The sequence below is a fragment of the Gobio gobio genome (assembly GCF_949357685.1).
Source record: "Gobio gobio genome assembly, chromosome: 6".
Taxonomy (NCBI): Eukaryota; Metazoa; Chordata; class Actinopteri; order Cypriniformes; family Gobionidae; genus Gobio; species Gobio gobio.
In genome coordinates, this window is record NC_137102.1 from 49,937,312 (window position 1) to 49,961,437 (window position 24,126).

At 39.0% G+C, this 24,126-nt stretch overlaps 1 protein-coding gene across 1 annotated transcript in view; it reads left to right on the forward strand.

The window, feature by feature from the left end:
* ephb1 (EPH receptor B1) overlaps window positions 1-24,126 on the forward strand; it is a 419,430-nt gene that overhangs the window by 318,840 nt on the left and 76,464 nt on the right. The window contains exon 6 of the mRNA XM_079818972.1: window positions 9,201-9,325. Coding sequence (XP_079675098.1) covers window positions 9,201-9,325 — 125 coding nt within the window. The remainder of the gene's footprint in view (window positions 1-9,200; window positions 9,326-24,126) is intronic.

Here is a 24,126-nt window from a genome sequence, read left to right on the forward strand (position 1 = left end):
ATGTGCTGACCCCGCTTTGTGATTTTACCACTTCGTGGCTGAGTTGCTGTTGTTCCCAATTGCTTGTTGACCATGGAATATTTAGTAGTGAGGAAATTTCACGAATGGACTTACTGCACAGGTGGCAACCTATCACGGTACCATGCTTGAATTCACTGAGCTCCTGAGAGCGACCCATTCTTTCACAAATGTTTGTAGAAGCGTCTGCCTGCCTAGGTGCTTGATTTTGTACACCTGTGGCCATGGAAGTGATTGGAACACTTACATTCAATGATTTGGAGGGGAGTCCCAATACTTTTGGCAATGTAGTGTATATAAATAAGTCTTTTTGAGTGTGTATATATATATATATATATATCTTTTTTGTTCAAAGTACAAACCCCAACCAAGTCAAGGCTACAAACACAATTACCAGCAAACACTGTTCCCACGAGCCACAACAATAAACTCAGGAGAAGAACTGTACATAAACCAGCTGGAGAAGAATAGTTGTTTGAATCCATTCATATGAAAGAGAGACCAACGCTCACTATCGTACAGAAGATCAATAAATCTCCCCATCAAGCGCAGCATAAATGAATTTGGAAAGTTGCTCAGTGCTGTAATTTACTGTAAAACTCACTTTATTCAATAGTAACAGCAGTGCAGCCATAAACAGAAACAGATCTTCTATATTGGATTTGCATCAACTAACCACAGCAGACATGCTGTAAACATGGTCACCAAATGGAGAACCAACCGCTTACACTATGTTTTTTTTTGGTTAATATTATTCTTTATTAGATTTATTTTTATAGAATATGATATTGTGTTGGCAGAGGGCAAGGAGGGAAAATAATCAGTGTGCTTGAGGAATGAGAGCGGGACGGAGACAGTGAGAAAGAAAAGCATGGGGTGAGTTGTATTCAGCTGTCACTCAGGCGGGTTTTATGGGTCTAGTACATGCTATCAGTGTCTGGATGACAGTCACACCCTATCAATCTCTTCAAGGCACTCTCTCACTATTTCTCTCACAGTCTGTATATGTATTGTGCTTGTGTGTGTGTGTGTGTCTGTGTGTGTGTGTGTCCGTGTCCTGGCAAACCCTACATTATGGGGACAAAATGTTCCCACAAAGATGGCAATATCCGAAATCCTTGTCCTTGTGGGGACATTTTTGGTCCCCATGAGGAAAACAGCTTATAAATCATCCAAAATGTTTTGAAAATGTAAAAAATTATTGTGATGGGTAGGTGGGTACGTGGATCGAATATACATTATGTATATGTCTATGGAAATTCCATAAAACATGAAAAAACTATGTGTGTGTGTGATCTAGGGAAAGTGCAGAAGCATCATGTCCATTCAGGCTGGTGGGTCACATGGCTGTGTTCTTTTATGTAACAGCTACTTTTCACAGCAAATAATTTCCTGATGGATAAAATGAAGACCTGTGTCTGTTTAGTCTCTTTGTCCTGTTTCACTCAGAAGCAGATAAATATACAATAATTTTAAACTAATACAATTTTTCAATGTAAATGTCAGGGCTCATCAGTGCGAGCAATTCACTCACATTTGCAGCTAAAAAGAGAACTGAATAAAAAGTTCAGAAATGTCACACCCTTTACCATAACAGCAAGTTTTAACCAAGCGCCCCCAGTTTATCTTGGAGCCAATACGGAAGTGACTTAAACTGCAATTCTTCGACTGGCCGCTATAGACAGGCTCCAAAAGGGAGCAGAATCTCATTGAGCCCCATGTTAAAATGCCCAACTTTACAGCAGAAAAAAACGTGTTTACAGCCTGGTACAAATTATGGTTTGGGCTATACAGCTAATTTTGCCCTTCATGACAACTGTGAGGGGGGTGAATTTTTTTATAACTCATTCGTTTACATTATATAAAGCCTTAACGTTCTGCATAATTAAGGGTGTGGCCACTTTGAGTGACAGGTGGATTGCCGTTTGTCTGCTGTCTGTTAGTCATCACGTCACCTCAGCTCCACCCACGTCCCGCCTCTTTGCCCATTTTCTGTTATCTGGGAGTGACGCGCGATGACGCGCTGCCAAGATGGCAACAGCCAGCTCGACCCTACTTTACTCTTCAGAATCCTACGGGTAAGGTTGCCACCTTCAGTGTGGCAAAATAACGGACACCCATTCACGACCCACACCAATTTTTTTCTAAAGAACTCTTCAGTAGCCTATTTGGTGCACTTTAAATGGATAGTTCACCCAAAAATGAAAATTCTGTCATCATTTACTCACCCTGATGATGTTCCAAACATGTATGAGTTTCTTTCTTCTGCTGAACACAAACGAAGATATTTTGAAGAAAGTTTGTAACCAGGCTGCTTTAGGGGCACCATTGACTTCCATAGTAGGAGTCTTCCTATGTGTTCAACATAACAAAGAAATGTATACATGTTTGGAACAACTTGAGGGTGAGTAAATGATGACAGAATTTTCATTTTTGGGCGAACTGTCCCTTTAAGCAGTCATTCTGAACCAGTAATCACTTTTTTGAATTTCAACATTTTTTTTTTTTTTTATTCATTTACTTAAATTATGACTATATTATCATGTCATTATTTGTCCCATGTTCTCGAGACTCCGCCACTATGGCAACAAAGCCGCTAGAACGCAATCACGCACAAATGTAATCAGTATTCTCCACACTGCAAAATCCGTATGTGTTTATTGAACTATGTGTGGACCTATGTAAAATACAGGACAAATCAAACCAATACGGGACGCGTCATTTTGCTTGTAAATACAGGACGATTCCGTATTTTACGGGACGGGTGGCAACCCTACTTCCGGGTGACATCACGGACACTACGTCCATATTTTTTTACAGTCTATGAGTTTGACACACTACTGTGTTAAACTACTTGGACCCCCGTTGTTTTTATTTTATTTTTTATTTTTTTAATTTTTTTTGTGTACGCAAACTTTAATTGAAGTGACGTTCCAATAAAAAAAGCTCAAGACTACAATCTTGAGCTTAAAGCTACACTGTGTAACTTTTTTAGTCTATTCTTAGCTTAAAACACTTAGTTATTTCAAAAATATATGTGCTCATTAATGTATATTTACTTCTTTCAAGTAATAAAGTATTCTCGTAAGTTTATAATATGCCATTGAAAATACATAAGGTAATGGGATCTAACGGTGGTCGCCATGTTGCCCCTCCATCTTGAAAGTACATTAGCCAAAGAGGGACATACCCATAAATTCAAGCTTCGCCTTTCGCGTTTTAACCGGTTTTAATACTCGATGTCACTGTACAAAATTCTCTGCCTCGCGCATGTGCGCGTCAACTTGTTCAGACTTGTCTGGTGCATGTGCAGAGAGTTTTCATCTCAACAGCGTCCAGTAACAGAGTTATACGGAGTTTTCCTGGCTTGTTTATTCCTCAAACGTCTGTTTTTCCTTGTGTGGTATTTCTGCGCTTTAATAACTCTGTAAGTAATAATAGTTATTGTCATTGTAGATGTGTTTCAGAGTGTTTCATCGCGTAATTCAGTTGATGTCACCTCAGAAGTATTTTTGTGTCAACAATAATGCTCACCTATTTGAATAATCATTCAGTTATTTTGTTATCAACAATGTTTATTCGTTTTTAGAAAATATTTGCTTGTAATGTATGTTGATGGAAATATGTATCAGGTCTGATCGGCATATTAACAATTGTTATACAGAGCACACTGCAGTGCTAACGTTAAAGCTGCGCACACACTTTTGTAATCCGACACCGCTTGTTAGCAGCGGCAGCGGCAGCTCCGCTCCTTTTAATGCAGCTGCATTTAGCGCCTATATATGGTACAATAAGCTCTGGTTTACGGCTACATTATACAAATGTAACTTATAAGTATAGTTATACAGTTCTTAACTGTGTATCTTCTGTCATTTCATTATCATGTATATTTACCATCCTTATTTGTTCTCTCACAGAAACCACATTTATGTACATATCCACGCAAACCTGTTTATGCCTTGCGGATGACTGAATAAACATTACTATCATCAAAGTTCACTCTGGATTAGCTGCAGTTCTTTCTAGCCGAATAATTAGGACACCAATAATCAGGTGCCACCAATCTCAGGCACCGTGTCGAATGTGGACGAGGTCGAACTGGAAGCCATGTTAATCTTGGACTAAATCGGCCACCGTAGGAGTTGAAACGAAATCGGAATTGAGAGGAACAGAAACTAAAATTCACTGGATGGTCATATACCTTTTCACCACTAGATGGGGGAAAATATCACACAGTGTAGCTTTAAAGGAACATGCCGACTTTTTGGGACTTGAGCTTATTCACTGTATCCCCCAGAGTTAGATAAGTCCATACATACCAGTCTCATCTCCGTGCGTGCCATAATTCTGTCTGACGAACCCATCGCTAGCCTAGCTTAGCACAAAGACTGGAGGTAAACGGCTCCATACACCATTGTGTACTAAGACCGACGGAAAATGAAAAGTTGCGATTTTCCGTCTGTCTTCTTAGTACACAATGTAACTATACACGTCACAACATATAAATAGGAAAATGTTGGCGTTATTTGGTCACTTATTGAGCAGTAGGCTAGCTGGAGCCGTTTACTTCCAGTCTTTGTGCTAAGTACTAATATAGAGAACAACTCCCTTTGGAGTGACTTTGTGCTTTGTAAATTTGCCTTTTCATGCTCAAACAGCAACATACACACTAAAGGTTGTTAAAAATGTAAAAATACGTGATAGATTTAGATGCATTTATAGGAGCAATGTATTGCATGTTCTACAGGCTCACAGTTTTAGAGCAGTTCACAATCGATGAACACGGCGCATTTATGCAAATAGATATAGGCCTACAAACTTAGTGTACTTTTTGTAATTTAATAATTGAAATAATTTTGCTTTAAAATCCCTCAGTGAAAGAGCAGAGACCCATGGAGAGTGTTGCAGACATTTTCTTGGTCTAGAAATGATTGTTTATAATTCAGCTGCGGTGTCTCGCTCTCGTCTTTCTTGCTTTGTCTCTCACTTTCTTGTGTTTGGCAGGGAGTGAGACTGTGATTAATGTTGAAGTAGTCGTCCTGTTGAGGACCAGAGGCAGGAAAGAAGAAGAGAGGAGACATGTGGATAGTGGGAGATGAGTTGAAGGGGGAAGAGGGTGATGAGAGGAGAGCAGCCACAAATCTTTGTCAGGATGGAGGATCCCTGCCAGCTGTGAGGCGGAAACCGCAGAAAAACCTCTGTTTGAGTTTTGGCAGACACGCGATACACACACAAACACGCATTCGGCCAGTGTGGTGTAATAAATATTCTGACTTTGAGCAGTATTAGATCAGACATTTACTCAAGTTTCCCTGAAGCAAAGCAATAAATGGCTAAATGCATGAACACCAGAGCATTGTGCTGTCAGAACATTTTAATCCAGGCAAATTGTTATTGATCATATTCCATCATGCAAAATACATTTATTTATTTATTTGATAGAATACATATTAATCATTTATATTTTATAATCTTACAATTGTATATTTTATTTGACTTTTTTTGGCAAGGCATTTGGGTGTACAGGAAAAATACCAGGAAGAGTCAGCAGCTGTGTGTGTGTGCTTGTGGATATATAAGGAAGGGGATTGGAGCTTCTGCTGTGTTGTAGATAAGAAAATTAAAAATTGATCACAAAGTTCTCTCACACACACACAGTGAGGCTGGTAATCTCAGTTTTGCTACACAATGTGTGGAATGGTAAATAACTGATTTTGTGTGTGTCTGTGTGTATATATATATGTGCGAGTGTGTGTGTGTGTGTGTGTTTGTGTGTCTCCTCTCCCAACATGGAGGTACAAAAACTGCAGAAAAGCAATTTCAACTCTCAGCCTCACCACAGCTGTGTATTTTTGTGTGCTTGTGTGTGTGTGTGTGTTTGTGTGTGTGAGAGAGAGAGAGAGCACAGCCAGTAATTGCTAATGTGGAGCAAAGACGGGCAACAGAGCATGAACGAGAGAGACTCAAAGGCTGCGATTCAGAGCAGGGTGACACTTTTTTTCTTGAGTCACCATTTTAAAAGCATCAGATGGAGAGTCTGGATGATGTGTAGAGACAGGCTGAGAATGCTGGACAAGATGTTATTTGAATACCCCGTGTGAATGTGTGTTGAAGGATCATATAAGGGTGTCTTATTTGCTATATACATAGGCGTAATTTGCGGATGGGACAGGTGGGACATGTCCCCGCCGCTTTTGGCCAGGATCGATTTTGTTCCCACCAGCTTTTTAAACATCTCGCAGCACAGATGTACCTAATACAAAGGAAACCACTCCAGATGACTAGTAGAGTATTAATTTAGTTAATTTGTGTTAAAGGAATAGTTCACCCAAAAATGAAAATTAGCCCATAATTTACTCACCCTCAAGTCATCCTAGGTGTATATGACATTCTTCTTTCAGACGAATAAAATCTGAGTTATATTACAAAAGTCCAGGCTAATCCAAGTATTAGAATTTGATTCATAGTTGCTCTGTTTTTGAAGTCGATAAAAAGTACATCTGCCCATCGAATAACATGCTCCACGCGGCTCTGGGGTGTTAATAAAGGCCTTCTGAAGCGAATCGTTGCATTTGTGTAAGAAAAATATCCATAATTAAAACTTTATCATGTAAACTTTCAACCGACCGCCTTCCCTGTTCAATTTATGGAAAAATTGTTGAAAGTTTCCAATGCCGATCGAAAGACTAACGCGACCAGGTCCGCTCGTCATGACGTCACGTACGCATCTTGAGTTTCACTTTCAACATTCAACACTTTTCCATGGAAGGCAGTCGGTCGAAAGTTTACTTGATAAAGTATTAAAATGAATATTTTTCTTACACAAATGCATCGATTCGCTTCAGAAGGCCTTTATTACCACCCTGGAGCCGCGTGGAGCACGTTATTTGACGGACAGATGCACTTTTTATGGACTTCAAAAACAGAGCAACTATGGATCAAATTCTAATGCTTGGATTAGCCTGGATTTTTGTAATATAACTCCAATTTTATTCGTCTGAAAGAAGAATGTCATATACACCTAGGATGACTTGGGGGTGAGTAAATTATGGGCTAATTTTCATTTTTGGGTGAACTATCCTTTTAAAGAAATGGGTGATCTTGCGCTGGATTGTGTTTTTGAAATAATGCCAAAGGCTCGTTGCTGCTTTTCTCATGTGACTGCGCTTCTATCTATAACTAGACTCTCTAGTTGTTCCAGTGACATCCTAAAACAAAATGCACACATGCTCTTGATATACAATCACGTTGGTTTTAATAAAAAATCAAAAACTATACAAAGGCAGATTAGAAGCGAGAAACTCTGGCACGCTTAACAAAAGTTCTACAACCAGTCCATTAGGACACACAAACTCTGATTTTTGATGCGTGTGGGTCATTGACAAATAAAGCTTCAAAAAAGCTTATAATTCATATTTTTGGGTCATGTACAATGTGTTTAAAGTAGGTTACGTTTCAGTTGTTAAACAAAATTTCAATTGACTGGTTTTATGTCAGGCGGTACAACCAAATAGTTTTATGTATATAATGTAGTTGTACAGTACCAACCTACCCATACTTGAAATGAGCAGTTTTTACCAAGCGGCAACCCCCCGCAGTTTCTCTCGAAGCCAATACGGAAGTGACTTAAACTGCAATTCATCGACTGGCCGCTAGGGACCGGCTCCAAAAGGGAGCAGAATCTCATTGAGCCCCATGTTAAAATGCCCAACTTTACAGCAGAAATAAACATGTTTACAGCCTGGTTCAATTGTGGTTTTGGTCTATACAGCAAATTTTGCCCTTCATGACAACTGTGAGGGGGTGAATTTTTATAACTCATTCGTTTACATTATATAAAGCTTTAAAGTTCTGCACAATTAAGGGCGTGGCCACTTTGAGTGACTGGTGGATAGCCATTTATCTGCTGTCTGTTAGTCATCGCGTCACCTCAGCTCCACCCACGTCCCGCCTCTTTGCCCATTTTTTATTATCCGGGAGTGACGCATGATGACGCGTTGACAAGATGACAAACGCCAGCTCGACCCTACTTTGCGCTTCAAAACGGCTCTTCAGAATCCTATGGGTGACGTCAAGGACACTACGTCCATATTTTTTACAGTCTTTTTACGGTATGGTTTTTACCAGTATTTGAGAGAGACCTACAAACTTTTTCACTCTGCCACAAGGATCAGTTGTGCTCCTCTGGATGATGCACTATCATGTTTGTCAATTCATAATAAAAGAGCCATGTTTGCAGTTGTGCCACCCTGACATATGAGAATATACAAATTGCTGGACGTTTTTCAATCATCTCAATAGCTGATATTTATATTTATATGTATGTTTATACGAAAGGTTTCAAACGTAAAAAAAGATGCCATAGTATTTAGTTTTAAATTCTTTCTTATTAAGACACCATTTTAAAAAGTTTTCTTTTTGTCTGTTCATTTGTTCGGACAGTTGCACCACCTGACATTTAGGGGCTTTTAAGATGACAAAACATGAAATAATATGTATTATTTAAATGTACTAAAATTCAAACTAAATAGGTTTTATAGAATAAAAGCGATTATATGTCATGAACAATATCAATATGCATGTCAATATGTACGTCATATAATTTGACCTGCGTATTTGTGTGTGACCATCCATAATGTGTGTGTCGTTTAGCAGGTGTGAGTGTGTGTGTAGTAGCTTGTTTGACATCCGTATGCTCGCTGCAGTCTATTCACCCGTGAAAACAGGCTGTGTGTGTGATGTTACAACAGCTGAGCGGACAGTCGTACCGCTTTGACGAAGCAATGGAGAACAGGAAGAAATGAGGGAGGGAGGGAAAGAGGAATGAAATGGGCAGTGGGTTAATTTGGAGGCTGTGCATGCTCACTCAGGTGTGTCTTCCTTACAGACGGAGAGGCGAAAAACACAATGTAGCCAATCAGAGCGCTTGAACTGAGAAATGGGCTTCCATTGCAAAGGGCACATTCTCACGAAGCTATTAAACAAGTCCAATCACCCTCTCGTCTGACTCTTTCATCGTACTGTGTGTGTGTGTTTGTGTGTGTGTGTGTGTGTGTGTGTGTGTACTCTATTTCTGAAAGTGGCAGATCAATGCCCTAGCTAAGTCCACACAGCAGGGAAGACGGCTGTTTGGAATGATTTTTTTATTCACTTGGATTTTCTTCTCTCTCTCTCTTTTGCAGCTCCGTCCATTGTTCCCATAATGCATCAGGTCAGTTCTACGATGAAAAGCATCACGTTGTCATGGCCACAGCCTGAACAGCCCAATGGAATTATTCTGGATTATGAGCTACGCTACTATGAGAAGGTAAGGTGTGTGTGTGTGTGTGTGTGTGTGTGTGTGTGCGCGTGTGTGTGTACGTGCCTGTTTGTGTGTGTGCGTGTGCTGCATTTGAGGAAAACTGCTCTTTTTCTCTGGATTCTTTCTTGAGAATTTTAATGCAGGACAGCAATTGGGTCAAATGGAATTCAATTAAGTTCAATTCAATTAAGTTAAATAGTGGCTGTGATTTTGGCAACTAGGACATTTTCTGTCATTTGTTGGTCCTGTAACCAACATTTCAGTTTAATAATCAGTGCTAACTGAACCGCAAACCCTAACTATAACCATTTTTGAAATTATGTATTTGATGCTTGTATCCAAGTGTTCCATGTTTCATTTTAGCCATCTTCTACTGAACTATAGGAACCATTACCTACTCCTAAAAACATACATACACACACACACAGATATACGGTATATACAGGGAGTGCAGAATTATTAGGCACGTTGATTTTCTGATCATATTTTTTTTCCAGGCACATTTGACCAATTCCAAACCACAGTAATCCTAATAACTACTATTGATTTAGTATTTAATAATGTATAAGTGATATATAATTGTTCATGAAGGCTGGAAATGAAAAACACCTTATATTCAGGTGTGCAGAATTATTAGGCATGTTTTCTTTTACAGATAAATTGAGCCAAAAAAGAGATTTAACTCAGACTGAAAAGTCAAAAAGTATTAAATGCCCATGAGAAGGATGCAATACTAATGCAATACTAGACATTGCAGTTAAGGCATGACCATTGGACAGTGAAATGCTCGTTGGGTCAGCAGGGTCAGACAAAAACAGGTGGTGAAGAAAAGACACCTGTTAACTGCAAAAGAATTAAGAATTAAGGTGAAGAATTAAGGGTGAAACCATCAGGAACCCTTTAGTCTCCAGCGCCACCATTTTCCAGAGCTGCAACCTACCTGGAGTCTCCAGAAGTGCAAGGTGTCAGGATCTCAGAGACTTCAGTTAGGTAAAGAATCCTAAAAAATGACCCCCACTAGATAAGAATCACAAGCTGAAGTGTTGTAAAATACATTAAGCCTGCTTTTTTATAGGCTTTATAGGTTTTATAGGTTGAGAATGACTCTTGAAGGACCAGCACCACATCCTATAGTACCACTGTTTGAAGAATTCATCTTCCAGAATCTGGCAGTACGTTTTGGGAGTTAAAAGTAAAAGTAAAAGTACCGCCATGCTTTCTTCCCCCTCATTGAATATTATATTGAATTTTTTTCTGAAATGTTTGTCTGAAATGTCACATTACAAAAGTGAAACGGAGTGGGAACGATTATTTCAGTGCATTGAAGAAATGTCTCTTTGTGATGTCATCATGAGGAAGTGAGGTACAGTGGGTTGCTAGGAGACAGCATTGGCGTGCGGGCGGACGGTCGGGTTCAGCAGTTTCGCTGGCCGGTCCCTGCAGAGAGATGCTGAAACACAGACCCTCTCACACCAATTACACCTAATGATTCCAGAGCCTCTCGTACTGACACACACAAACACACACACACACACACACACACACACTCACGCTCTACAGCCATCACCCCTTTTAGAGACATCACGGCAGAGCATGAAGGACACACAAAATCGCACACCATAACACCATATGCACACTATATACACGTCAGCCGTTATGCCTATGTTCCTCGTCTGATATTTCATTGAAATGTTATATATATATATATATGGATAGCTGGCATCATGCACTCAGCCAAGGTCTGATAAAAACACTTTCATACACTATATTTTCCAGCTCTCCATACATTTACAGACAGATTGGTATATTCACGTCTGTCTGTAAATGATGAAGGACTAAAGTAATATTCTACACATCACTGTCAAACAAAAACATTTTAATGACAGCCTTTACTGCTGTTTTTTTTATGGAATACACCAGCTATTCCTCGAATTTCAGCTTTTCTGTGGTGCATTAAAGAAGTGTCTGTAAGAAATAAAGTTTAAGAGAGAAGTTACTAAATATTACTAATTATTAATGTGTTGGTTTAAAAAAAAAAAATTGTAATGGGATAGTTTGTCAAATTAATCAGATTGAACAGCCATAACAGTAATCATTACTTATGTTCATAACATAAAACATAAGTTACCTTCTGTTGTTGTACATGAATCGCTGGGCAGTAGTTTAATCTCGCTGTCAAATGCATAGTGAGTTTGTGGTGTTTTTTTATATGGGCTTTTTGACTTGAAATCAAATCGTTTTTTTTTGTTAATTAGCTGCATTAACACATAGGTGTGTGTATCATAAATCATGAATAAAATCATCAATACACAATATATTTCCCAGCCTCATCCTGAAGTATCAACCAAATCAAAAAAGCACAATAGTTTTAACAAAGTATTACCTGACGTTAATTTCTTTTTTAAATGAACCATTGTTAATTGAAAGCATATATTGTAAGTTGATACACCCAGCACTGATTAGTAGAAACCACAATGTCTGAACACATGCACAGAGTTTTGTAGTGACTGAAGTCTACGAACACTGACTGAACTGCATATTTCTCTGGAGGACAAATCTTTAACTATTATCATTTCTGCAGTGATGTTTGGCGAGATAAATGAGCTACGTTATGAAAATTGGTTTAATCAAAAGCTCGGGGATAATAATGTCTATATCCGGGATAATTCTTTCCTCTCGACAATAGTTTACTCAAATGCAAATAGCACAAGTGCAGCACTTATTTCCTTATAAATATGCATGTCGTGTAATCATATGCTGATTTATAAAACAGGCGAGAAGGAGAAAGGTACTTCAGAATCAGACACCGTACAGAAAATATCATTAATGTGTCTTTCTTTTAGGCATGAAAACATGAGCGATGTGGAAAGCGTGTTATTGGGCTTGTTTACGGTGCTTCAACCTCATCTACTTTTTGACAGCTTATAATTACGGTCTTGTTCATGTTTTAGAAATATATTGGCAATATTGTTTTTATAACAGGTTTTTAAAAGACTGTTTACATTGTTCTGATTAGGAGAGCAGACTGATGGGCCAAAAGTATTCAGACAGCTGTCACAAGGTTTGCTATGTTTATGAGCTTTGATTGGATTGATGGATAACAGGCCACGCCCATTCTGCAACTCACTGAACCAATCAGAGATAGAGGGAAGGTCAAGTGTAATGTTTAGAGAAAGATTAATGGTGAATGTAACGCAGTTCACATGTTCAGGGAAGAAGGAGGCGGGAACCGGCGAACATTTCAAAGACTTTAATAAAATAAATAAACAAAATGAATGTAAAAGCGGCAGCTCCTCACGGACGACTGAAGTGCACACAGACATACCAAAACATAAACAAAACAACATAAAGTCCAGGCCTCGTCCTCTCTCGTCTTGCACTGTCGTCGCTCCTCCTTTTATGATCCCGTCACTCCTCCGTGAGACGAGACCGGTGTGGCGTGCAGCTGGCGCTCGCTGCCGGCCCGCTCTCAGGGTCCCTTGCCTCGCTGCTTGCCACATACCCCAACACCCTTTGCAGGCCCGGACACACTGCTGCTCGGCCCTCAGCCAGCCGGGAGGCTCTTCCTCGTGGTGCCATGCGATGGTACTGGACGCTCGGTGGACGGCTCAATCCTCCTCCGCCCCCTGGCGGCCGGCGGTGGCTCCTCCTACTGAGGGCAGCCGGCAGCGAGTCCCGCGCTCCCTGCTCCTCCTCAACATGGCGGACGGCAGCAGGCTCTGGCCCACGGCGAGCGCCGGCGACTCTTCCGCTCCCTCTAGGACGGCAGCCACCCCACCTCGACCCAGAGGCACGGCAGAAAGCTCTCCGTCCCACCGGATCTTCACTCGCTCCAGCAACACCGCCTCGGGCAGCCACTCGCGGTCTTCTCTCTTCCGCGCTCCCCAAACTCCTCAGCACCGCGATCCCCCTCGGCAGCGAGGTCTCTCCGACAGCATGTCTCTCCTTCCTCCCGGGCTTCGGCACCAATGTAACGCAGTTCATATGTTCAGGGAAGAAGGAGACGGGAACCGGCAAACATTTAAAAGACTTTAATCAAATAAATAAGCCCCTAACGGACGACTGCCGCGCACACACACATACCAAAACATAAACAAAACAACGTAGAGTCCAGGCCTGGTCCTCTCTCGTCTTGCACTGTCGTCACTCCTCCTTTTATGCTCCCGTCACTCCTCCGCGAGACGAGACCGGTGTAGCGTGCAACTGGCATTCATTATCACTCGCCATCGCCTCGCTGCTTGCCACAGTGATGTGTGTTCTTTTTCCAACCTCCCCCAGTTCTCTTGAAGCCAATACGGAAGTGACTTAAACTGCAATTCATCGACTGTCCGCTAGAGGCAGGCTCCAGAAGGGAGCAGAATCTCATTGAGCCCCAGGTTAAAATGTCCAACTTTACAGCAAAAAAAAACATGTTTATAGCCTGGTACAAATTGTGGTTTTGATCTATATATCTATTTTGTCCTTCATGACAACTGTGAGGGGGGTGAATTTTTTGTATATATATACTCAAAAAAAGTATATATATAGTTTTCTATATGGCACCAAAAACGGTTCTTGGCTCGTAATCATAGGGGAACCTTTTTTAGTGCTATATAGCACCAATTTTGGTGCTTCAGTGGTTCTTTAGCGGTTCTTCAGAGGTTCTTCACCGGTTCTTTGACTAAGGTGCTATATAGCACCTCTGAAGAACCGCTGAAGAACCACTGAAGCACCAAAATTGGTGCTATATAGCACTAAAAAAGGTTCCCCTACACTCTAAAAAAAAAGTCTCGTAATCATAAGGGAACCTTTTTTAGTGCTATATAGCACCAATTTTGGTGCTTCAGTGGTTCTTCAGCGGTTCTTCAGAGGTGCTATATAGCACCTTAGTCAAAGAACCGGTGAAGAACCTCTGAAGAACCGCTGAAGCACCTCTGAAGAACCGCTGAAGAACCACTGAAGCACCAAAAATGGTGCTATATAGCACTAAAAAAGGTTCCCCTATGATTACGAGCCAAGAACTATTTTTGGTGCCATTTAGAACCTTTTTTTTTTTTTAGAGTGTATGATTACGAGCCAAGAACCATTTTTGCTGCCATATAGAACCTTTTTTTTAGAGTGTATAGCCTTAAATATTATCAATACTTTCAACATTGATAATAATCCTAAATGTTTCACAATAATTATATAGTATAGTTTCACAAAAATATTACAGCTTTAAAAAAAATGTATAACATAAATGCAGCCTTGGTGAGCAGAAGAGACTTCTTTAAAAACATTAAACAATCTTACTGTTCTCAAACTTTTGATCGGTAGTGTAAATCATTCTGATATGCTGATTTGCTGCTCAATAAACATTTCTTATTATCTTATTATAATCTGTGTTGAAAACAGTTGTGCTGCTTGATATTTTTGGGAAAACCATGATACTTTTTATAAGATTCTTTGATGAATAGAAAGTTCAAAAGAACAGCATTTGAAATAGAATTATATTTTTATAACATTATGAATGTTATTACTGTCACTTTTGAATTCAATGCTTCCTAAAAGTATTAATTTAAAAAAAATTACCCCACACTTTTAGTTACGATTAGAAGGTGGAGTTTGAGGAATCACTATATTTGCAAATTGAGTTAATGGTTCAGAAATGACACACTTCAACTTTAAATCTACAAAACCAGTTTTAAAAAAAAATGGACAAGGAATGCGGTCATCTGTCGGATTATAAATAATGAAACAGAGCACCTGGTGATGGAGTCATACGTGTGAATACATTATTCTAGCTCAAGTCGATCTCCTTGCACTGCATCCGTCAAGATGAGATCAGCACAATTCCGCTCGAGGGTCTTTTTACGCTTCGGTTGACAGCAGGACTGGCAGATGCTTATTCTCCAAGCCACCGTGACAACCTGAGTCCATTTTTCAGGCATGAGATCAAATTCGGTGGCTAAATCAGCATAAATGTAAAAAATGTGACTGAACGCTGCAGGAGAGAACTGTGGGTAAGATTTAAAGCTTCAGCCATGATTGAAGCCGTCCTGCCACTTTGCGTCACACGCGATCTAGATCCAGCTGTATGTGATTATCTTGTACCGTGTTTTTAGCAGCCGCAAAGCCAACATGAACGTGCTAAGATTAGACTTTGCAAATGAGATCCATGTAACTTTATACTGTACATTCTCAGGGACTTTTGAATTTGCGAAATGAGGGCGTTTCATCGTCAGATTGACTTTGGTTTTATCGATTCTGCAAACAGATGTTTTGTACTTGAATGTTTTCAGTAAAGCAGACATTTGATTGCTTCTCTTGCCTAAAAGTTCCAACAAGCTCACTGGTTACTTCAACCCTGTTTATTGTCTTCTAGTAACTCAGCCGGTTATCAGTTTTCATAAATATGTCTATTCTAAACCAATGTTTCTTAACTGGTGGGTCACAACCCAAACACAGATCTTTTCTGATTGGGTCACGGAGAAACAAAAAACTATTTAGCTTTAAAATATTTGTATTTAAAATATTAAATTATGTATTTTAATTAAATGTACTTATTAAATATAAAATAAGCAATTATTGTTATCAAAATAAATGGGATTACCAATAATATATACATTATAATACACTAAAATCAAGTGGCGACCCAACACAAAATCATCATTTGGTTTCTGATGCTATTTTTCTATTATTATTGTTATTATTATTATTATTATTATTATTATTATTATTATTATTATTATTATTATTATTATTATTATTATTATTATTAAAAGGAAAGAATACTTTCCATATTAGTTTTTTATAGATTCATCAATTATATTGTAATTGATAAATCTATAAAATTTGTATTTTTATTATTATTAATTAATAATAATAGGTTTAAATTCTCAGTATTAACTAGTTGCTTATTAGCATGCATATTACTTGGATATTGGTTGTTTATTAGTACTTATAAAGCACATATTAATGCCTTATTCTGCAAGACCATTATTTGTATTATTATTTATTACAAGAGAAGGATTTCCATATTTTTTTAAATAGATTTAGCAATTATATTTTTTATTATATTGATATTATTATTATTTCAATGTTTTAAAGGAAAGAGAATGCTTATTATTATTCATCATAATAGAAAGAACTGCAACAGAAACCATAATCAAAACGATGTACGGTGAAACAAAATAGAATCCAGACTACATTAAACATTAAAAATGGTGTTGGCCACCACTTGATATCCAATGTCAAACCTTCTGAGAATCACCAGTTTAAACAAAACTCTCCACTATAACTTTGTCTGCCTGTACTTGCTCGCACATCCCTGGAGGGGCTTCTGTTTCTCACCTTTCCCGAGACTCTCCACAGAGCTTCCTAACTTCCTTCAAAAGAGCTGCAGGCTTCCACAACTTAGCTGTCAATTACCAGCAGAAGCTGTCACTTCCAGTAACGCAGAAGGCTATGCTGCATCTCCCATACTGGGTGAGATAACTACCTCGACCCGTATAGATGTAGTGGTAGTTTTCTGGGACAAGGGTTCATGAGTTTCTAACCTCAATCATCAAGGCTAATGGAGAACTGCCGAAGCTCTGGCCCAGTGCCGCCACACTTCCTGTGCTCCTCTAAATGCTGTAGTGTGCTCCGGTAATATGAAGTCTCAGAGATCTAAAATCAGCCACACTGAACCCCACGACCCAGCATTTACAAACAGATATGGGATGGTAAGTTGCAATCTCATAAAAATGCCCGGTGCATCCTAGTACTGCCATTAGGCGAATGTGACCAGGCTATTAAAATCATCGCTTGCATAAAACACTCTCTAAAAGCCTCTTAGAAGAGACGTTTCCACTAACGCCATCATATTCTGTGGTTTATTCACTGCAGTAAAACTTTGAGATCAGGCACCTACATGTACTTACATCTCACATAGGTCACCTGTACTGGGAATCTGAAAGCTGTGGGTCATAGCCAACCTCTGTGCATCCATCAGCTTTAGCCCTCACGCGGTGAGCAAAAACTGTTGCTGTGGTGTAAATCTGATCCAACCGAGGATGTCTCAAACTCAAATGTTTGTGACCTGCCGGCCACTAGTTGTCCATTGGGTTCCAGCTGAAAAGTTGAAGCAGAGATTCACATTGGCTGCGTTTTTTTGAGTATTTGACTACCAAAAGACACAAAAATGCTTAACCCTGCAAAGCCTCACAAATGAAATAATACATTGTTTAACAGTTTAGAACCTTTAGACAACATATAAAAAGTTTGCATATGCGATTTTTTTTGTTGAGTATCATAATTTGAGAGATCAAAGCTTCTGTGTGGGGGTATACAGACAATGCAATACAATGATGATTGAGAGATGTACAAATAAACGTTCCTCAAAAGACTGTTGTATCATATTTGATACCACACTTTTAACATGATTTTTAAAATAAATATGATGGATAATCAAGTAAACAATATAAAAGTTATTCTTATCTTTACTTTTTTACAATCATTAAAGATTTCACAGCAAAAAGACACATCTAACACTACCTGAAGATGGACAAAGAATAGATTTAAATTAAATGGCCAAATAGTATGAACTATCAGTCAGACGACTGTAATAACATTCAACCCATTCTCACTCCCAAGGCGTCAAAATCCAAGTACCTTCTGCCTCACAACGAAGACGCTAAAGGCACCCCCAAGCGTCACTATATCGACGTGCTGGGTGCTCCATTCATTTCAGTTGTTTACCCAATGTGTCAGATCAAGACGCATTTTTATTCTTTGCATTTGTAAAAGCAGACATGATTTTATTAATATTTTATTCATATTTAAAGGTTACTTTTATATTTTGGAGCAGCTAACCCAACTCCTACCCTAAACCTACCCACTCCTAAACAATATAAAACACATAACAGGCAAATAAAAGTACAGTCACAGGTATTTATTGCAAAAACTGACAAAAAACAGTATAAAAGTATTAACTCATGTTGCATTCCAAGTCTTCTGAAGTCATATGATGTCTTCATGTAAAGAACAGAGTTGATCTTAATGGTTTAATCGCTGAGATGAACGCACTCAACGCACTCAAATAATACACACAACTCTTTAGCATGACACATTCGGTCACAAGACACACGAGAGCCAATGATATTTTACAATCAAAGCTGACGTAATGACGCAATTGGTCACAAGACATACGAGAGCCAATGCAATTTCACTATGAAAACTGACGTAATGGGCGGCAATATTTGAAATTTAATGTGTTCATGGTCTTCTGCGGATGGAGACGCTGATCGCTTTTGGGGATTTCCTTCACACAAATCAATCACTTGGCCTCGGAATATTTGTACTTTTTGAATAAATTGTGCATGCAGTCGTATCTGCCTGTTATATCTGTGTTTTATATACCACACAAATGAGTAGGTTTAGGGATGGAATGGGGTTGGGTTACATGTTAAAACGTGTAGCGTGAATAAAATCATGCTGGCTGATTAAATTGAGAATCACAGTCCAACATGTCATAATGGCAAAATCATAACCCAATATATGATCATCATGACGATAACGTTCCCATGCCCAACGCGTCTGTGTATGACGTCAAAGGTTTCTCATTTAAATGGAGCACTATATGGATATAGTGACGCCTAGGGGTACCTTTAGTGTCTTAATTGTGACGTTGAAAGCACTTGACCATGCTTCGGACTTTGACGCCTTGGGAGTGAGAACGGGTTGTAACATTAGTGTTAATAACAATATATACTTAATGGGGACCTATTATGCCCCTTACAAGATGTAACATTAAGTCTCAGGAGTTCCAGAATGTGTCCGTGGTTTCAGCTCAAAATACCACACAAATCATTTATAATACCATGTTGTAAAACATGCTATTTTCGTGCATGTATCTTTAAATGCAAATGAGCTTTCCAGAAGAGGGCGGAGCCTGTACAGCTTGTGCCTCAGATACTCTGCCAAAAACTAAGATGTCTGTTTGGTTTGGATTATTATCTCTATCGTGGTCACGCTCATGTATCATTGCAGTTATTCATCATCATGAAAGTTTATCATCTGAATCCGTATAAAGCCATATCAGCCTAAACTTCTGATATATGGTTTTCTGCTCGCACACAGATGTCAGACGGCGCACCGCGTGGATATTAAACTAATGATGCGTCCCAATTCGCCTACTTATACTACGACCTAAAAGTATGCACTCTTTTTGTGAAGAAAAAGTACATACTTTTGAGTGTGTGGCAGAAGAGTATGAAAGCTTTGGGACATATTACTTCGTCATCTTTAACGGACAGCTCTGTTACTTAGTTATGTGCATCCCGTCACTGTTTAAACTGCCCTGTCAATTATTGTCACAGTTCAAATCCTCCACATTCAGTTTAATTTCCTACTGTATCGGAGAGAAATGTAGTCGCACGTTGATCTGCCACTCGTGGGTCATTAATGCAGAGACTGTCCTCATGTGTTTGCAGTTTAAATATAATGACGCATTTAAAAGTTAATGCCCAAACGTATCATTACAAAAGTTCACAAAGCTGTTGCAGATGAAATATAATGTGGATAACATTAAATAAATATCTTTTCGTCAGGTTAAATACTGATAATTGATCTCTCAAGCCTAAACCTCTCTACTTAACCGTCGGACTCGCACATCTGTCATGTTTGTAGTTTTTTAACACTTTTTATCCGTATTTGTAGTTCTAATCGAATCCTCGTCCAACTCGCAATGGGTTGTGGGTAGGGGTGCACCGATCCGACTTTTTCGGTCCCGATACCGTTACCGATGCCTGGGCTTTGTGTATCTGTCGATACCCGATACCGATCCGATACTATTGTTGAATTAACAATAAACTGTATATCTTACACCTTATACCTTATACCTTGAAGAGACTAAAGGCACCAGACTTTACTAACTAAACATACCTAAGACAAAATAACAGATGTATGTAAAGTGTTGAATTCTTATTTATTTAAAAAACAATTGTGCATTAAAATCTAAAATAGAATGTAATCAAACTTCTTTAAATAAATAAAATGTAGCAGTGGAAACAAAAAACAGTGTATTGGTCAAACATACAATAGTAATCTGACAGGTACCAAACATTTTTTTACACTACAGATAATTGTTTTGGTATATAATCATATCAATATTAAAAAGTAGCATTCAAAATTAACAAATAGCCAAATTTTCTGCCATATTCAATTTAATAAAAATTATCAGCTAGCTAATAACAACTCTGTTCTGGTTTCACCTAACTCCAGTCTAAATGATTGTAGGCTAGGCCTATTTATTTTACTACACATTGTCAACAGAAATAAGCTGAAATACTGTTCATAATTAAAAAGAATTCTTACTACCCACTCTTGCTAAATTGGGTAAGCACACTTGTGTTCTCATTTCAGATGTAAACTGATGTTACTCATTGTAGAGTAAATTAATAAACTGATTTGTGAGTTCTGTGTTGGACAGATCAGTTGTTCTAACCAGTCGTTAAAATTATTCGGTTCAAAGGAGTCATTAGGTCACGAATCGGACATTAGCAGACGCGTTGAGTGTGAATCCCGTCTGTTAGAACATTGCAAAAGATGTCAACACACAGAAAACACTTCATAACCGGACAGGATTTGTTTCCCGTTTATTGAAAGTATGGTTTATCCCAGCTGGTCATTGAAGAGTCAACGTTTTTTGAGCGCAATTCACACCCAGCGGTAATGGAAAAACTTGTCCGAATGTGTCACGAGCAACATGGTTTCGGTCTTCCGACCTTTTGATTTGGATCAATAAGTGAAATATGAGAGAGCTAACAGCTAACACACTGATTGTTTTGAAGACCCATAGAGTGTGCGCGAGGGCGACTGCCAAAAAATTTTAAATCCAGGAAAAACCCTGACTTTGCAGTAATACCAAGTTAAGTTACTTTGCAGACATGGCAAACAGCCGACAAACAAGTTGACGTGGCAAGCGTGAAATATGTCCTCCACACAGCCGACTCTCTGGCTCGCTCCATGTTGCTTCTAGCATGCGACACACGTGAAGCTGACGAATGATGTAGGTTCTGCTGCGACGAAAAAAAAAGAAAAAAAACCCACCTGGATTGGCTTGTGGATCTGTTAATTTTTCCGATCTATTTTGTCAGTATCGCGGCCGATATCCGATCCTAATATTGGATCGGTGCACCCCTAGTTGTGGGCAATAGTAGCTGTTAGAGTGTGCGTCGATCCGCACTTCGAATTCTGACCGTAAATAGTAGACCATCCGGGTATTTTTGGAATACTCTTTTACTACGATTTGGGACATAATAATTCTATTTTCGAATACTATTTAGGACGGATAGTATGCGGCAGCATAAGTCTTATTGCACTTAAACAATCAAATACACACAAGGTTATGTCAAATAAACACAGTCGGTTATGTCTGTGAACGTAAACAGCAAGTAAAGAAATCGCATATGTAGCCTATATTAGATCTGTGTATTAAAGTGAAAGAAGAGTAATATACAGCACCTACTGCTAAATATGCTGTTAATAGGAATCAAAAAACAAAAGAAAAACAGAAAATCACTCACTGCTCTTGATTGAATAACTTTAGAAGCTTTAATAAGAATACTTGTCTTACTTGAATGCTGCTGTTAAATGCTCTGGCGAGCAGATACACATATGTGCAGCTCTCTGAGGGCGGGGTCTATGCTAACACTATGTCTGTCAGCAGTCGTGACTAATTTACTATTACTAATGCATTATTAAAATCTTGTTAACATTAGTTAATGTACTGTGAACTAACATGAACAAACCACGACCAGCTGGATTTTTATTAACTAACGTTAACAAAGATTAACTAATGCTAAACAGAGGTGCTGTTCATGGTTAGTTCATGCTAACTAATGCATTAACTAATGTTAACTAATACAACCTTATTGTAAAGTGTTACCAATAACTGAATTAAGAAGTAATACAAGTTATATAGTTTAGCTACATATGAGGGAAACATCGAAACATCAGGGCGGATCATTCACTGTCTCTTATATTGTGGCAGGCAGACACATATTGTGGTGCTAACACACAGCAATCCTTGTGTTCTCCTAATAGGAAGGACAGTTTTTTCCATTATTTGATAGTTTTTTGAAAGAACAATGTTCAAATATCTTTGTATTTTGTGCAGCTGTCTCGATTTTGTTTTGATGACAGTGTGGACACGACCTCGCTTCCTGCGGCAGCCATGTTTTCCTGTGTCTGCCCGTCTCTAGTGTGAGCTTGTGTCCAATGAGGTTGTACCTGGTCAAGTTGGCTCTGAGTTTATTTTTTTTGTCCGTCACTGTGTGCAGATTGTCTGCCGTGGCATATTCTCTCTTTAGGCCCAAATAGGATTGCATTTTATTTTGTTGTTGTGTTTGGGTGTCCCAATGAGTGATGCAATTGTGTTTAATTTGTGCTGTAATTTGGTTTAATTGAATAAATTTGGCAGGATTGTTCTGGTTCAGCGCATCAGTGTGATGAGGGCCAGTAGATGCTCTGGACCAGTTGAAAGAGGGGATTGGTTTCTTTGCTCTTCTCTTGGTATTACAGGGCTTTATAATGACATGAGTGAGGGTCACTGGATTTTAAATGTTTCCAGAATTAGATTGCCCTTTTATAATTAGGGGATATTTGTCTAATTATTTGCATTATTTGTTGTGTACCGTTGTTTTTTTTAGTTCTGCATGCAGGGTCTCAATTTGATGTTTTTCCCCATTCGGTGAATTCTTGATTTTGATTTGTCAGTGGACCCCAAACCTCACTGCCATACTGTGCGTTCACACCATATTCACGCTCTGCCGAGAGCGACGCGTCTTGGACGATTTGGGCGTCGAGGAGAGTTGAAATCAGGTCAACATTATGGTAATGAGCTATGACACTGTTCGGCGGCAACCAGGTGGCAACCAATCGGAATGTAGAAGTGCTTCGCTTGAGAGGATTCCAGAGAGTGCAGTGCTGTAAACTTTGGTTCCGATCACATTATTTCCCAAGCAAAATGGAGGAGAGGTTGATCAATGCTGTGCCGGGTTTGATAAGAATGTGCGCAACACTATTTATAGGCAACATGTTCGCTCTAGAATGCTTGTTTTTCAGCGGGAATGCAATTAATTTGCTCAAAACAACACCGATTTGACCAATTGCATCAATGTTGCACTTCAACCAGGACAGTTATTGTAATGTAGGCTGCACACAAATGAATGTTAATGTTAATTAAAGACCAAGGCTAGCAAACATCTCCTATAAACTGCATGTTGAAATTAGACTAGCACTTAACCATGAACACAAAAGCCACATCACACAAATGGCTTTTAATTGGTTTATTTCGTTAGCAAACATGTTACTATAATTGTTAAGTTATTTCCATCGATCTGTTTTTTGTTCACATTTAAATGATTTCACGAGGTTTACTTATACGGTTATTCCCTACTTGTGGTCAGTCAGCACAAATGCCGATCAACATGATTGTTTGCTTTGGCCCCTTTAAATAAAGTTAAAAAAAGACCAAACATTCGATCAACGTCAGAGCGTCGGCATGTCCACGAATCTTTCTACAGCGTCGTTGGCAGGATGGCCAGAGCGAATTTTGACGCTCTCTCCGGTGGCGGTGTGAACACACAGATAGAGGGCAATCTGCTCATTCTAATATTTGATTCAAAGGTTTTCAGCCAAATTCTAATTGGGATCTCTATAGGATTCTCTCTCTCTCTCTCTCTTTCTCTCTCTCTCTCTCTCTCTCTCTATTGAGGTTTTCACTGATCTCTGTCTCTCAGAGTTTCATGACACAGAAGATAACTTGCTTTTAAAAGGTCAGGGCCTCCATTAACTGCAATAAA